General features: G+C 48.8%; 1 protein-coding gene across 6 annotated transcripts in view; it reads left to right on the top strand.

The window, feature by feature from the left end:
• Window positions 1-9,824, top strand: part of GBF1 (golgi brefeldin A resistant guanine nucleotide exchange factor 1) — a 118,387-nt gene extending 108,563 nt beyond the window's left edge. For 4 of the 6 annotated variants that reach the window (XM_061201944.1, XM_061202297.1, XM_061202127.1 and 1 more), the window contains 16 exons: window positions 172-236; window positions 322-445; window positions 644-715; window positions 866-960; window positions 1,220-1,373; window positions 4,338-4,563; window positions 5,081-5,241; window positions 5,373-5,619; window positions 5,739-5,944; window positions 6,815-6,965; window positions 7,072-7,202; window positions 7,405-7,506; window positions 7,790-7,903; window positions 8,053-8,233; window positions 8,385-8,513; window positions 8,976-9,824. In XM_061201944.1, coding sequence (XP_061057927.1) covers window positions 172-236; window positions 322-445; window positions 644-715; window positions 866-960; window positions 1,220-1,373; window positions 4,338-4,563; window positions 5,081-5,241; window positions 5,373-5,619; window positions 5,739-5,944; window positions 6,815-6,965; window positions 7,072-7,202; window positions 7,405-7,506; window positions 7,790-7,903; window positions 8,053-8,233; window positions 8,385-8,513; window positions 8,976-9,256 — 2,439 coding nt within the window. In that variant the 3' untranslated portion in view covers window positions 9,257-9,824. The remainder of the gene's footprint in view (window positions 1-171; window positions 237-321; window positions 446-643; window positions 716-865; window positions 961-1,219; window positions 1,374-4,337; window positions 4,564-5,080; window positions 5,242-5,372; window positions 5,620-5,738; window positions 5,945-6,814; window positions 6,966-7,071; window positions 7,203-7,404; window positions 7,507-7,789; window positions 7,904-8,052; window positions 8,234-8,384; window positions 8,514-8,975) is intronic. The other 2 variants (XM_061202215.1, XM_061202033.1) reach the window with 1 other exon arrangement.
• Window positions 9,825-15,405: the final 5,581 nt, after the last annotated feature.

Below are 15,405 nucleotides of genomic sequence, written 5' to 3'. Positions count from 1 at the left end.
GGATAGCTGTAAAGGAAGGCTGGTAGAAGTCATTGCCAGTCATCAATTGGAGGGGCCCAGTCAATAGTGTAGGGCAGAGGGCAACAGGAAGAAAGCCAGAAAACTTTGCATGGCAGAGCAGGAAATGCAGAGGGCATGTGGAAAGAAATTATTCTTGATCTGATTTTCCAGGTAGAAGATTTTGTGGATCCCAATGGCAAGATCTCTCTACAACGGGAAGAGACACCATCAAACCGGTGAGGGGAAATCAGAGGCTGGAGACCTTGCAGAGGGAGGATTAGAACTCTGGAGCTCACTAGAGCTTGTACTCTTTTTCTACAGAGGAGAGTCGACAGTGCTGAGCTTCGTGAGCTGGCTGACACTAAGTGGTACTGAGCAGTCTAGCGTGCGGGGCCCATCCACTGAGAACCAAGAGGCCAAGAGAATGGCCTTGGACTGTATCAAGGTAACTGCCCCTGCCTACCCCTGGTGAACAAGCCTAGACCCTTCTCTACTATATAGACACTGTCCTATGAACTGAAGAATAGGGTCATCTAGGGTTTGTGACCAGAGCTGGCTCCTTCTGCCCTCTCTCCCTGGCTTCTTGGGAACATTCTCTTCCCTCTAGTCCTTATCAATAACCCCTCTCTTGTGCCCCCTCTAGCAATGTGACCCAGAAAAGATGATCACAGAAAGCAAATTCCTCCAGCTGGAGTCACTGCAGGAGCTCATGAAGGTACAGAGTGAAGAGGGAAGAGGGGTGAAAGGGCTGGCTGGGTCTGGGAGGGGAGACAGGGATAGTGGTGTATGCCTCAGTTTCTGTCAGGGGTGGGCCAGTGGCTGGCTTCTCCTCCATGCCTATTTTCCTGCTATTATTCTCCTCCAGGCTCTGGTCTCAGTGACACCAGATGAAGAGACCTATGATGAAGAGGATGCTGCTTTCTGCCTGGAGATGCTGCTCAGGATTGTGCTGGAGAACAGGTAGAAGGCAGTCTTTAGGCAGGCCTCATACTGGGCTTGTGCCAAAGGGATGGAAGCCTGGAGTAATCTTGCAGAGTGGGCTCTAGGGACAAGAAGCACATGAAGCTATAGGCAGTAGAGGAGAAGCTTGCTCATTATAGCTGCCTGCTTAGGGTATAATACCACTGAGCCCTGAAGGACCTAGCCTCAATCAGAAAAAGAGGCTTATTGCCCAGTGGCCTTTACAGCTGAGACTATCCTCATCCCTTATGTTTCTCAGGGACCGTGTGGGCTGTGTGTGGCAGACTGTTCGAGACCATCTATACCACCTATGTGTCCAGGCACAGGACTTCTGCTTCCTTGTGGAGCGGGCAGTGGTGGGGCTGCTGCGCCTAGCCATTCGGCTACTCCGGAGAGAAGAGATCAGTGGCCAGGTAAACTGAGTGCAGCTGGGAGGGCAGGAAGGTATACAAGGGACTAAAGCCACAGTATCAGTTATGGATATGGCCTGAGACAGAGACTTCATTTAGTGCCCCATAGCATGAGCCCAGTAACCTACCACAGGGCTAGGGGAGTCTAACAGGGACATTGGGAGTGAATCTGGAATGGCCTCAGGCATGAAGCTAGTATTCAGCACCTCTGCTCAGTAGGGCTGGACGGCTGCTGCCTTGTGGCAGTCCCAGCCCCATACCTGATTTCCCGGCTCTCATGCTTAGGACCCTCCTGAGATCTCTTCACCCAATTTATAAAAGACAAACGGCATAGTAATGAGTTCAGGAAGGTCACAGGATATAAGATCAATACACAAAAATTAATCACATTTCTTTATACTAACAATGAACATATAGAAAATGAAACCATTTACAAGTGCTCCAAATGAAATCAAATACTTAGCTATACACCTAACAAAACATGTATAGGATCTGTATGCTGCAAATTACAAATGCTAATGAAAGATATCAAAGAAGACCCAAATAAATGAAGAGGCATACCATATGCATGGACTGGAAAACTCAGCGTAGTGAAGATGTCACTCCTCCCTTAATTGATCTGTAAGTTTAATGCAACTCCTATGAAAATCCCAGCAAGGTTTTTTTGTAGACATAGACAAGCTTATTCTAAGATGGAAAAGCACAGGCCCTAGAATAGCTGAATATTTTGAGAAAAAACATGGGAGGAATCACTCCATCTGATATTAAGGCTTACTATACAGCTATAGTAATCAACACTGTGGTGTTTTTGGAGGGACAGACACATGCATCGATGTAACAGGAGAACCCAGAAATAGACCCACACAAAGATGCCTAACTAATTTTTTGACAAAGGTGCAAAAACAATTCAGTGGAGGAAGGGTAATCTTTTTAATTGCTGGAGCAATTGAAATCCATGGTGGGGGGGCGGGGGACAAATGAACCTTGACCTAAGCCTCATACCTTATAGAAAAATTAACTCAAAATGAATCATAGAATTAAATGTAAAATGTAAACCTATGAAACCTTAGAAAGAAAAATAGGAGGATATCTTTGGGAGCCAGGCAAAAAGTTCTTAGACTTGACACCAAAAATACAATCCATAAAAGGAAAAACTGGTAGATTTCATCAATATTAAAAATTCTACTCTATGAGAGCCCAGTGTGAAAAGGAGGTAAAGACAAGGAGTGTATGTTTGCAAATCAAATATCTGAAAAAAGACTAATACCTAAAATATAGAAGAACTCAAAACATAACAGTAAAAAAAAAAAAACAGGCCAATTAGAAAATGGGTGAAAGATACGAAGAAGATATACAGATGGCAGATAAGCACATGAAGAAGCTTAAGTGATGTTCATCATCATTATCCAACAGGGAAATGCAAATTAAAACCACAATGAGATACCACTACACACCTGTCAGAATGGCTGAAGTGAAAAACAGTGATAATACCAAATGCAGACAAGGATGTGGGTCACTCATAAATTGCTGGTAGGAATGTAAAATGATAGAGCAGTTTCTTATAAAACTAAACATGCAGTTACAACACAATCCAGCAGTTGCACTCTTGGGCACTTATCCCAGAGAAATGAAAGTTTACTTTTATAAAAACCTATACATGAATGTTCACAGGATCTTTATTTGTAGTAGCCAAAAACTAGAATCAGCCCAGATGGTTTTCAACGTAAAGTGTAGTACATACATACCATGGAATACTCTTCAGCAATTAAAAGCAACAAACCTATTGATACATGCAGCAACTTGCATGACTGTCCAAGGAATTATGCTAAGTGAAAAAAGCCCATCCCAAACGGTTATATACTATATCATTCCATTTATATGACATTTTTGAATTGATGAGGTTTTAGAAGTTGTGGACAAATGGCCGGGAGCTAGGGATGGGGGCAAGAAAGAGGCAGATGTGGTTATAAAAGTGCAACACAAGGGATCCTGTTGTGTTGGAACTATTCAGCATCTTGGCTAGTGGTGGATACACAAACCTACGCAAGTGCTTAAATTGTGTAGAACTTAATACACGTATGAATACAAGTAAAACTGGGGAAATCTGAATAAGATTAGTGAATTGTATCAATGTCAGTATCCTGGTTATGATATTATGCTGTAGTTTTGCATAATGTTACTGGTCGTTTTTTCAGTTTTTTAAAAATTAAACTTTTAAAATAGAGATAATTATAGATTCATATGCAGTCTATTTTATAATAAAGTATTGGATATCTCAGGTAATTTATTGAATACTGTACTGAAAGTGGCAAACAGAATGGTTGTCTGGGTACGGAATGGTTCTAAGTGCATCAGTTGTTTACCCTCATAATGGCATGGCTGACTGGGAGCTGTGGCTCCCTGCCACTGCCCAGCATCACAAGAGAGTATTGTGCTGCATATCAGTAGCCCTGGAAAAAATCAAAACTCTAAGTATGGTTTCTACTGAATGTGTATCACTTTTATACCATTGTGAAGTCAAAAAAATCTAAGTTGAATTATCGTAAGTTGGGGGTATGTCTGTACACTTTACCCACTTTACCCCAATGGTAGCATTGTGCAAAACTATAGTGTAGTATCATAACCAAGATACTGACATTGATACAATTCACTAATCTTATTCAGATTTCCCCAGTTTTACTTGTATTCATACGTGTATTAAGTTCTACACAATTTAAGCACTTGCGTAGGTTTGTGTATCCACCACTAGCCAAGATGCTGAATAGTTCCAACACCACAGGATCCCTCATGTTGCCCTTTTATAACCACACCTGCCTCTTTCTTGCCCCTGGCCATCTGTCCACAGAGTACCCTAAATTGGGTCTTAGCCAAAACTATCCTCACTAGCCTAGGGAGGCTGGTGGGGAAGGAGGCTAGACAAGACGCGTGTGTTCACTTTCCACTTCCTGCTCCCATCTCCTGCCCCAGGTACTGCTCTCCCTGCGCATTTTGCTACTAATGAAGCCCAGCGTGTTGTCCCGAGTCAGTCACCAGGTAGCCTATGGGCTCCATGAACTCCTTAAGACTAACGCAGCCAACATCCACTCAAGTGATGACTGGGCCACCCTCTTCACGCTGCTGGAGTGCATTGGCTCAGGCGTAAAGCCTCCAGCTGCCCTGCAGGCCACAGCCAGGGCCGATGCACCTGATGCTGGTAAGCCCTTTCCCAGAGAGACCCACACTGGCAGATAAACAGTTATGGCCCCAGTGGTTGAGACAGGAAAACAAAACGCAGGTTGTTGTGTTCAGCAGATTAAATACCCCTGGCTTCTGCCATCTGCTTCCAGAGCTTCCTGTGCCTAACGGGCCTCTCCCCATTACCCACAGATTAAACAGCATAAAGGCAAGTAGGCAATGGAGAAGGCTATGAAGCCAGGCTTCCTACTGTCCTGAGGACTGTTTTCTCAGAAACTCTGTCCTCACTGCCACCTCCCTCCCCAACAGCTGCTACTAGATGCCATCAGGAGCCCAAATTAGCCTGCTGCCCCATTTGGTCAAGAGAGAAGCTCTCCAGGCCATCCTTCAGCCCTCTGGTGACAAGGCTGAAACTAATCCAGACCAAGAGAAAAGAGAGGCCAGGCTTCAGCACCTTTCTTCTGAGAGCTGAAACTATCCCTCATCCCAACTTCCCCATCCCCACCCTGACTCTGCCCCTCTCCCTGCTGGCTCAGGGGCCCAATCAGATAGTGAACTCCCATCCTACCATCAAAATGATGTGAGCCTGGACCGAGGGTACACTTCTGACTCGGAGGTCTACACTGACCATGGCAGGCCTGGCAAGATTCACCGATCAGCCACAGATGCTGATGTGGTCAACAGCGGTTGGTTAGTGGTGAGTGAGCATACGGGCAGCGGGTGAGTCTTCCCCTCTTGGCCTGTGGGAAAGATTCCTGGCCCTCTGAGAGGGCAGCTAGGGGAAGATCAGGGTCAAGCCTGGATTCTCAGCTCCTCTGTACTTTACAGGTGGGGAAGGATGACATCGATAACTCCAAGCCAGGGCCTGGGCCCAGCTGGCCAGGTCCTTCACCCCTGGTCAATCAGTACAGCCTAACAGTGGGGCTGGACCTTGGGCCACATGACACCAAGTCCCTGCTCAAGTGTGTGGAGTCCCTGTCCTTCATCGTGCGTGATGCTGCCCACATCACACCTGACAACTTTGAGCTCTGTGTCAAGACTCTCCGCATCTTTGTGGAGGCCAGTCTGAATGGCGGTGGGTCACCTGATGAAGGGGCAGTTGGGGAGTAGTCATGTGAATTACGGGGGAAAGGGAGGAGCAGGCCATCTGTACCCATGGATATGGAAATGTGACCTGGGTCTGGCCCTGCTCAGGGTGCAAGTCCCAGGAGAAACGTGGCAAGAGTCACAAGTATGACAGCAAAGGGAACCGCTTCAAGAAGAAATCCAAGGAAGGCTCCATGCTTCGGCGGCCTCGAACCTCCAGCCAACATGCCACTCGGGGCGGGCATAGTGATGACGATGAGGACGAAGGTGTGCCTGCCAGCTACCATACGGTGTCTTTACAGGTCAGTCAGGACGTAAGTATGGCACCCTTTACTTCCTCTCCTCTCCCGGTACCTGACATTGGGAGTCTTGGTGGGGCCAGGGACAGCCAGGGCGGAAAGGAAGGGCCTGTGTTCCAGCCAGGGCCTCAGCCAGCGTCCCCACAGTGCCCCCCTGTCCAGGACCGCCTGTAAGTCTTTGCTTGCTTCATTTTTAAATTATAGTTTGTTTTTGAAATAAGTGATTCAAATGCACATAGCACAGAGTTCAAAAGGTACAAAAGGGTAAGCAGATAAAAGTCCCATTCATTTCCTGTCCCCAGCTGCTAAGTTCCCCTTACCAGAGGCAATTACTGCCATCAGTTTCTTGTTTATCCTTCCAGAGTTATTCTGTTGTCTATTCAGGACATACAAAATTTATTTTATGACCAGACTTTACATCACTAAATAAATGGAGAATTAATTGCTTTAAATAGAATAACCTTAGAAAAATTACGAAAACAAAAAATTATTAAATCTGGCCAGACACTGTTGCCTATCAAAGCCTCTGAGCCTGAGGTTTGCTGTTTTTAAAATGAGATTAACAAGGTGAGGCTTTATCTGTCATCAGAAAGTGTGAAAAAGTACCTTTCTCACTGTGTAATTGTGTTATTAAATACTTAGTCCACACACCTCCTCAAGTCCCCGCTACTAGGAGTAATACCCATCTTTGGGAAACACTGGTCAGGACTAGGACAACCAGCTCATAAAGTTGAGGAGAAGGGAGTGGTGAGAGGGGTGGAGTATGGTGTGATCGGTACTAGGGACTCCCTTGAGGACTCAGTCAGGGACAGTGGGAGTGGGCTGGTGAGGAGGGGATCTACCAGACCTAACCCCATTCATGTCCTGCCCCTCCTGTGACCCCAGTTGCTAGACCTGATGCACACCCTACACACAAGGGCAGCCTCTATCTACAGCTCATGGGCGGAGGAGCAGCGCCACCTGGACACAGGAGGCCGGAAGATCGAAGCGGATTCACGCACCCTCTGGGCCCACTGCTGGTGCCCTTTACTTCAGGGTAAACCTCAGGGGAGCAGGCAGGGCAGGGGCAGAGGTGGAGCTGGCGCTTGGGAAGTACCAGGATCAGGATGCCCAAAGGATCCTGAGCCTGTTCTCATTCTCAGGCATTGCCTGCCTGTGCTGTGATGCCCGGCGCCAGGTGCGGATGCAGGCACTGACCTATCTGCAGCGAGCACTACTGGTACATGATCTGCAAAAGTTAGATGCCCTGGAATGGGAGTCCTGTTTTAACAAGGTAGGACTTCCCTCTGGTCTTAAGGTAAAGTGCAAATCCTAAAGACAAGGAGAGCCAAGCAGCTTGAAGAACCCCTGATGTCAATCCTCAGCCTGTATCAGACCTTCCCTCCTGCTCTGTACCCATCCACCGCAGCCCAGGGTCAGGTGGACAAGGCTTCCACCTGACCCTGCTAGGGAGATGTTGGCTTCTTACCCACCAGGTGCTGTTTCCTCTACTGACCAAGCTCTTGGAAAACATCAGCCCTGCAGATGTGGGCGGGATGGAGGAGACCCGGATGAGGGCTTCCACCCTGCTCTCTAAGGTACTGCTCACCACCCTACACCCACCCACTCTCCCCACACCTGCCTCTTCGCAAGCAGGGAAGCCAAGGCTGCTGGGAGGACCTAGAGATGTAATGTAGGTGCTTAGGACCCCCAGCTATGGAGACTCAGCAGGACCCAGGGACCTGGGAGGATTTTGGAATTCAGAGGAGTCTCTGATCCAGGATTCCCACACAAGATAGGGCAGGCTTGCCTCCCACCCTTGGAGAGGGGTGCAGAAGGCTCCTACCCTACTCTTGGCTGAAAGGGGCTGGGGGGCCATAGGTCTTCCTGCAGCACCTGTCTCCACTGCTGTCGCTCTCTACCTTTGCGGCCCTCTGGCTGACCATCCTGGATTTCATGGACAAGTACATGCACGCAGGCTCCAGTGACTTACTGGTACGTTCTGCCTCAGCCCAACTCCAGCTGCCTACTTCCTCTCCCATCTTCTGGGAAGACTTGCTGTTTCCCCCTTGGTGGCTGCCTTCTCCTTACCATAACCCCTCATGCCCTCTTTCCCATTCTCACGGCCCCACTGCCACCTGCAGTCAGAGGCCATCCCTGAGTCTCTGAAGAACATGCTCCTGGTGATGGACACAGCAGAGATTTTCCACAGTGCGGATGCCCGAGGAGGCAGCCCCTCAGCCCTCTGGGAGATCACCTGGGAGCGCATTGACTGTTTCCTGCCCCACCTACGAGATGAGCTCTTCAAGCAGACTGTCATCCAGGGTAGGGGGCTCCGACCAACTTCATCAAAGAGAGTCTGGAGCTAATAATTAGTTCTCTGTGCCCGGGGTGGGTGGGAAGTCTAGTGGGTAGCCAGGAGTCTACTTGAAAGAAAGCACCAAGAGCCGCCATCTGGATTCTCTACCCTCCCCAGACCCTGTGCCCATGGAGCCTCATGCCCCAAAACCTCTGGCCTCAGCCCACCTGACTTCTGCTGCTGGTGACACCAGGACACATGGCCATCCACCTCCCCCAGAGATGCCCTCTGAGCTGGGGACCTGTGGTGAGTCCCTCTGAGCGAGTTTGCTGGATGTCAAACAGGAAGTCAAGGAGGCCCGGAGTACTTTGAGATTGCTGCTGAGCATGGGCTGTGAGCCAGGGGAAGTTCACCTGCTCTTCTTATGGGAAATGGCAGGGGCAGGTCAGCTATGATGAGCTAGCTGCCTGGGATTTTCAGGCTTCAGAGAAGGAGGCTGGATCAGGGACTTGGAATGAATATGCAGAGGTTGCCCTTCAGGAATTCTAATAAAGACCAGACCAAAAATTAACCTACTGGAGGTACAGCAAAGGAGATAAAGGGTAGATATAAGGTAGCTGGACACTGGAATAAGTTTTGAGCAGACACTCTCAACTGTGTAGACTGGGAGGAGTCATTTTGCTTATAGGAATGGGAGGAGCAGAAGTTTGGTAAACTAGCTGCAAAATGTGAGGGAGTCTGACTGCAGCCACCTTGCTTTCCCTCTAGACTTTGAGAAGCCCGAGGGCCCCCGACCTGCCAACAGCAGCTCCTCTGGATCACCAGTGGCATCCAGCCCCAGCAGGCTGAGCCCTACCCCGGATGGGCCTCCACCCCTGGCTCAGCCCCCACTGATCCTGCAGCCCTTGGCCTCCCCACTGCAGGTGGGCGTGCCCCCCATGACTCTGCCTATCATACTCAACCCCGCTCTCATCGAGGCCACCTCACCTGTGCCCCTCCTGGCCACACCCCGCCCCACAGACCCCCTGCCCACCTCTGAGGTCAACTAAGGCAGGCTCCTCAGCGATCAGGACCAGTACTTCCTACCAGGCTGTCCCTGGCCCACCTCTCAGCTGTCCCAGGGGCCGCAAATTCTTCAGTCCCAGCCCAAGCTGCTATCACTGCTACTTGGATGGGGACCTGAAAAAGAACTTTTATAGCCCCTCCTGGGACCCACAATCAGTCTGTGGGACCTTCCTCCTCTGCTCTCCATTCCTGGGAGTCCAACCTGAGAGCACACTCAGGTATCACCTGCAGCCTGGCAGCTCGGGGAGGCATCACTGTACCAACCCTGCAGTGCCCACCCTTGTGCTCCTCCTGCCCGTGGTCAGGCATCGAGAGCCAAGCCAACCACTCTGCACTTTGTTTCCCTCTCCCAACCCCACTCCCATCAGCCCTGGGCCACCTCCTCTAGTTCTTCCTCTTTTATTAATTAGTTGGTCAGTTTGGAGAGTTGATTGGCGCCATGGAGGGTGGGCAGGTGGGGCTGGACAGAGGGACTGTCCACAGGAGCATGTACATATGGAAAAACAGGACAACAATGGACTTTTTATGATGTAATAAATGTCTTAGTACCAACATCATTGCCTTTCCTTCTGGTTTCCTTCTTGAGCTTGTGGGTACCATGTTTTGGGATACCCAGGCCATCACATGAACAGAAATGAGACCGAGCCTACCAACAGTCTGGCCCACGTGGCCCCTGGTCACCAGCCAGCCAGACGCCAGGACGCAGTCAGGATTCCTTCACTGCTGCTGCCCCACCACCACCATCACAGCAGTGCCCCCTTAGCACTAGGGATGCGCTAGGGGGTTGGCAGTTGTCCTCTTCCCTAACTGCTCCATCGGAGATAACCGTGACAGCCTAGGCTGGGATCAAAGGGAAGGTGAACCAGAGCTGAGCTGTAGGTATTCAGAAGTCTTCCCTCAGATGTGCCTCATAGTCCCAGGAGCACAGAGGAGCCCATGGGGCTTAAGGGGTGGGAGGCTATCTTGCCCATAGCTGTGATCATGTGTTTCTGGACACAGGGCATTCATTTTGGCCCAGAACTGAGGAGGGAAAATTTCTTCCCATCCCACAGCCTCCATCCACCCCAGTCACTGCTGCATGATTAGAGAACCCCTCCCCTTCTTTCCCTTTGCGTCAGGGTAAGACAAGTGGGAGTGTGTATGGGGCAGGCAGTGTGGCCCCTACAGGGGTGAGGTACTGTGGGTGTGATGCAGAATACTATTAAGCTTTCCCAAGTGAAGCATCTCCATCATCTTGGCATCCTCCTTCACCATGGTCTCTTCCCCCCGGGGGAAGGGAGGGCAGAGAGTGGTACCTGCTGTACTACCAGCTGGCCTCCCTCATGGAGAGTTAGGGGCACTCACCTCTTCATTGGGCCCAGATGTCTATGTAATCGTTCAGCACCTTGGGCTTCCCTTTGCTCAGCACAACCACGTGGATGTTGCTGGGTCTGGATGTCTGTAAATGCCTCCCTCGGGTGCTTTGGAAATGGAAACAGCCTGATGTGGACCAATACTGACATGAGTCCTGTAGCTCTTAAACTAGTTTCTCCCTCTTGCCTTCCTTCTGCAAGTAGTCCAGACCATGCCTGCTTTCCACACTAACTAGAAGCCTTGCCCCTGGGAAAATTAGGAGTAAGACTGCACTCCTCCTTTGCACATTTCTGTATGAGTGCAGAAAAGCCCGGAACTACAGTCAGGTTAACACTAGGGCCGTTGGTTTCAGCTATAACATCTCTGTTCTCCCTTCTGAGCCCCACAGCTCTGCCTTCAGAAGCTTCTGTTTCCCTATGGGGGAAACAACATTGACTACTGTATAGAAATCTGAAGGCCATCCTATGAACAAAGGAATATGAAAAGTCTGTATCCCTCGGTCTGCAAATATTAGGAAAGAAGCTGGAGTAATTGCAAACTGAACCCTTCCCCGCTGGCAAGCACAGAAAAACATTTGTTGGAAGTCTCATTCTGTTATAGAAAGATCAACTGACACATACGTGACTTGTGTAGCTGACAGTGTTGTCTCTGTCAGGCAAGGGAAACTACAAGAAGAACTAATATTCAGGCCTTAATTCTGACCAACAAAGAATGGCTGATGATGTGGAAGTGACAAAACTTGTGGGAAAGTAATAGAATAATCTGAAGGGAAATGCTGGTCTTAATGATGTCGCCTATAAGAACTCTAGGATAGCAGGTTTCAAAAAGTCCAGAGGAAAGCTAGAGACTTTTAAGACCCTAACATGGAGAAGTGACATTGTTGGAACACCAATATATGTCAATATTAAGTGCACTGCTTACCCAACCTTGTAGAAGTATTTACTCCTCCTACAGATGAGGCAACAGGTTCAGAGAGGCCAAATTCCTGGGAAGTTAGGGAGCTGGGATTCAAACCCAGGTCTGTCTCACTCTAAACCCCATGGTCTTTCCTATGACACTTCCTCAGCTCAAAAGTTGTAGTGGTGGGGTGCAGTGGTTAAGAATCCGCCTTCCCATGCAGGGGACACAGGTCCGAGCCCTGGTCCTGGAAGATCCCACATGCTGCAGAGCAACTAAGCCCGTGAGCCACAACTACTGAGCCCATGAGCCACAACTACAGAGGCTGCGTGCTACAACTATTGAGCCCATGCACCACAACTACTGAAGCTACTGTGCACCTAGAGCCCGTGCTCCTCAAGAAGAGAAGCCACTGCAATGATAAGCCAGTGCACCGCAACGAAGAGTAGCCCCTACTCGCCGCAACTAGAGAAAGCCCGCGTGCAGCAGCAAAGACCCAACGCTGCCAAAAAAAAAAGAATGCCCCAGGGCTCAGTGCTTGTCAACTTCTTTTCTCCACATTCAATCGTGGGGTGATGTCCACTGTCGAAACTTTAAATATCATCCATTACTCTGACTTTATGTACAACTACCCCTCATCTGTTCTAGGTTCTTATACCAATGCCCACAGCCCACCACCCATATCCCACACCCAATCCCTCAGCAAGTCTTGTTGCTTCTGTCTTTCAAATCTATCTAGAATGTGACTACTTCTCCCACCCTCACCTACTACCACCCAAGTCTAAGCCACCATCTATTGGACTACTGGTCTCCTTCCTTCATTCTAGTCCCATAATCTCTACCCTTTACTCTCCACACAGCAGCCAAATGGATACTTTTAACACATGTCATATCATTTTCACTCCACTGCCCAAAACCCTCAAATGGATTTCCATCTCATTCAGCATAAAATCCAAAGTTCTTACTTTTTCTCACCTACCTAACTAACCTTCTTGCTGGTCCTCAAATATACCAAATGCATTTGTATCAGACCTTTACACTACTGGTGCGTCCACCTGGAATGCTCTTTCCTCAGATATCCACATAACTCACCCCGTCACTTTTTTCAAGTCACTGTTCAAATGTTACCTCATCAGAGAAGACTTCCTGACCGCTACACAGAAAACACTTGTCACTCTCTATACTCTTACTACTTTATTTTTCTCTGTAGCACTTACCACCAACTGACATGTGATACAACCATTTGATTTTTGTCTTCAAATAGGGACACTGATTTCTAGAATAGGCCCTCCCTATTTATTGGTGAATGAATGGAGTGAATTTATGGTGCCTCTCTTCTGGGCCAGCAGTAGTGCTAGCCCTGGGTACAGAAACAGAGATAATCATTAGGTTGGAAATTAGTGAAACAAACAATGAAGAGGTTTCTTAAGTCCAGATAGATGAGGCTATAGCAACTAACAATAAACTTTGAGTCAGTTAAAATCTCCAGGCCAACACTGGGAATTGTTGGAGCTGACTGATGAGTACATGGGGATTCATTATACTATTTTCTCCACTATATATGTTTGAAACTTTCTATGATAAAGGTTTTTCGTTTTTTAAATCTCCAGATAAACTACAGCTTCCCTGGTGGCGCAGTGGTTAAGAATCCACCTGCCAGTGCAGGGGACATGGGTTCAAGCCCTGGTCCGGGAAGATCCCACATGCCACGGAGCAACTAAGCCCATGCGCCACAACTACTGAGCCTGTGCTCTACAGCCCGCAAGCCACAACTACTGAAGCCTGTGCACCTAGAGCCCATGCTCCACAAGAGAAGCCACTGCAATGAGAAGCCTGCGCACTGCAACGAAGAGTAGCCCCCGCTCGCTGCAAATAGAGAAAGGCTGCGTGGAGCAACGAAGACCCAATGCAGCCAAAAATAAACAAACAAATAAATAAATAAATAGAAATTACAGCTCAGAATCTTAGAATAGCTCAACCCCTTGGGCTTCCCTGGTGGCGCAGTGGTTAAGAATCCGCCTGCCAATGCAGGGGACATGGGTTCAAGCCCTGGTCCGGGAAGATCACACATGCCGCGGAGCAACTAAGCCCGTGTGCCACAACTACTGAGCCTGCGCTCTTGAGCCTGTGAGCCACAACTACTGAAGCCCATGTGCCACAACTACTGAAGCCTGCGTGCCTAGAGCCTGTGCTCCGCAACAAGAGAAGCCACCGCAATGAGAAGCCCTCGCACCGCAGCGAAGAGTAGCCCCTGCTCGCTGCAACTAGAGAAAGCCCGCGCGCAGCAACGGAAGACCTAACGCAGCCAATAAATAAATTAATTAATTAATTAAATAAAAAAGAATAGCTCAACCCCTAGGGTTGCTTTTAGAGACATTTTGGAGACTAGAAGTGTTCATGCCAATTTCAGCTGTTGATTTATGAGCACTTTGAAAGGACAGTTGTAATCAATGGTAACTAGCACAGGTTCACTAAGTTGTAGTACACCAATCTAACCTCATTCCATTTTAATTTAACGGTTATGGGTCTGATTTACCAGCGGAATGTAGTAGACAATATCCCTGGATTCTGAAAAATTATTTGGAGGCCCACAGTGTGGTGGAAAGGCCTTCTTTGTTTTATACAAATTTAGGGGAAAGAGCTTTGTCCTAGAGTTAAGAGACTGGGTTTGATTCTCACTCTGTCCCTTTCTAGCTGTGTATTTGGTTGTGTTACTTCACCTCTCTGAGCCTTAATTTCTTTATCAGTAAAGGTAATATTTACCTCCTAGTGCTGCTGGGAGGAAGAATAAGAATTTATACTAAAGTATCTTAACACAGTATCTGGCACATTCCATTTGCAGGCAACATGAAGAGGGGGAAGTGACAGGAAATAGCCCAAATCAAGGGCCATAATAGTCTCCCTTTATGTAGAGCTACTGCAGGCCTGTAATTCCATTATTAAGGTCAGGGGCAAGTTGCAGGAAAGATCTGAAACAACAGCCTGTGTTCTACCTCGGTGAGCCGAAGGGAGGACGCCTCCAAGAATGGAGATTACTCATGGCACCTCCTAAAAAGAAATTCTACCAACCAGAAATGTCCAGCCTCGGAGTTCAGTACTTTGTGAAACTCTGTACTGACCTTGCTGCCACTAGAAAGGTCGAAGCGGACATTGGAAACTGTATAAAAGGCGATTTCCTACATCGGAGGAAGTTTGAACTATTAATTTTGGATGCCTTTTCCATTCTAATATTCCAAATCTCCGTGATCGATGAGCAAGGCCTGAGTCTCCCAAATAAACAACTCATTTCCCTTACGCGGCGCAGACCTGAGTTCAGGTCTGAAAGTCTGGCCAGCTGTTAACCTGCCATTTATAGAACAAGTTTTAGGTACAGATTGTCTCTTCCAGGGAAGACTGATTAAGAGAGGATTACGGAGTCTCCTCGCGGCTCCAGAGGGGCCACCAGATGGCACTCTGGAACCGACTGCAAGATCAACTTCCTTCCTCTTCCCCTAAGTCTTCCCGGCAGCGGGGCCCCGCTCCGGGCGGGGGACCAGAGGGCTAAGGCAAACCAGCTTCCCCTTGGGGTTCCCCGACTTCAGAAGTGGCCAAGCATTAGGCGCACCATAAAGCCGAGCAGCAGCGGGGGCTGCCAGCCGGCTGGGACAGGCCTGGGTGGGTGAGGAGACTGGAGCCGGGTCCTTCGACTGGGGAATGGCACTCGGTCAGCGGATCCCGCAGCGGACTGGTCCGCAGCGGACTGGTCCCCAGGCCAGAGACAGCGCCTAACTGAGAGTCATTCTCACTTCTGCTTCCCGCGCTGCGCGAATATTTCTCCTCTAAGGGGCTGCCTGAGTCACTCCTGATTGGTTGCGCGATCCGGGACTTAAACTTTCAGCCAATA

The sequence above is a fragment of the Eubalaena glacialis genome, chromosome 1 (genome assembly GCF_028564815.1).
Source record: "Eubalaena glacialis isolate mEubGla1 chromosome 1, mEubGla1.1.hap2.+ XY, whole genome shotgun sequence".
Classification (NCBI taxonomy): domain Eukaryota; kingdom Metazoa; phylum Chordata; class Mammalia; order Artiodactyla; family Balaenidae; genus Eubalaena; species Eubalaena glacialis.
The sequence above is the reverse complement of the archived record's forward strand: the minus strand, read 5'-3'. Positions and strand labels throughout refer to the sequence as shown.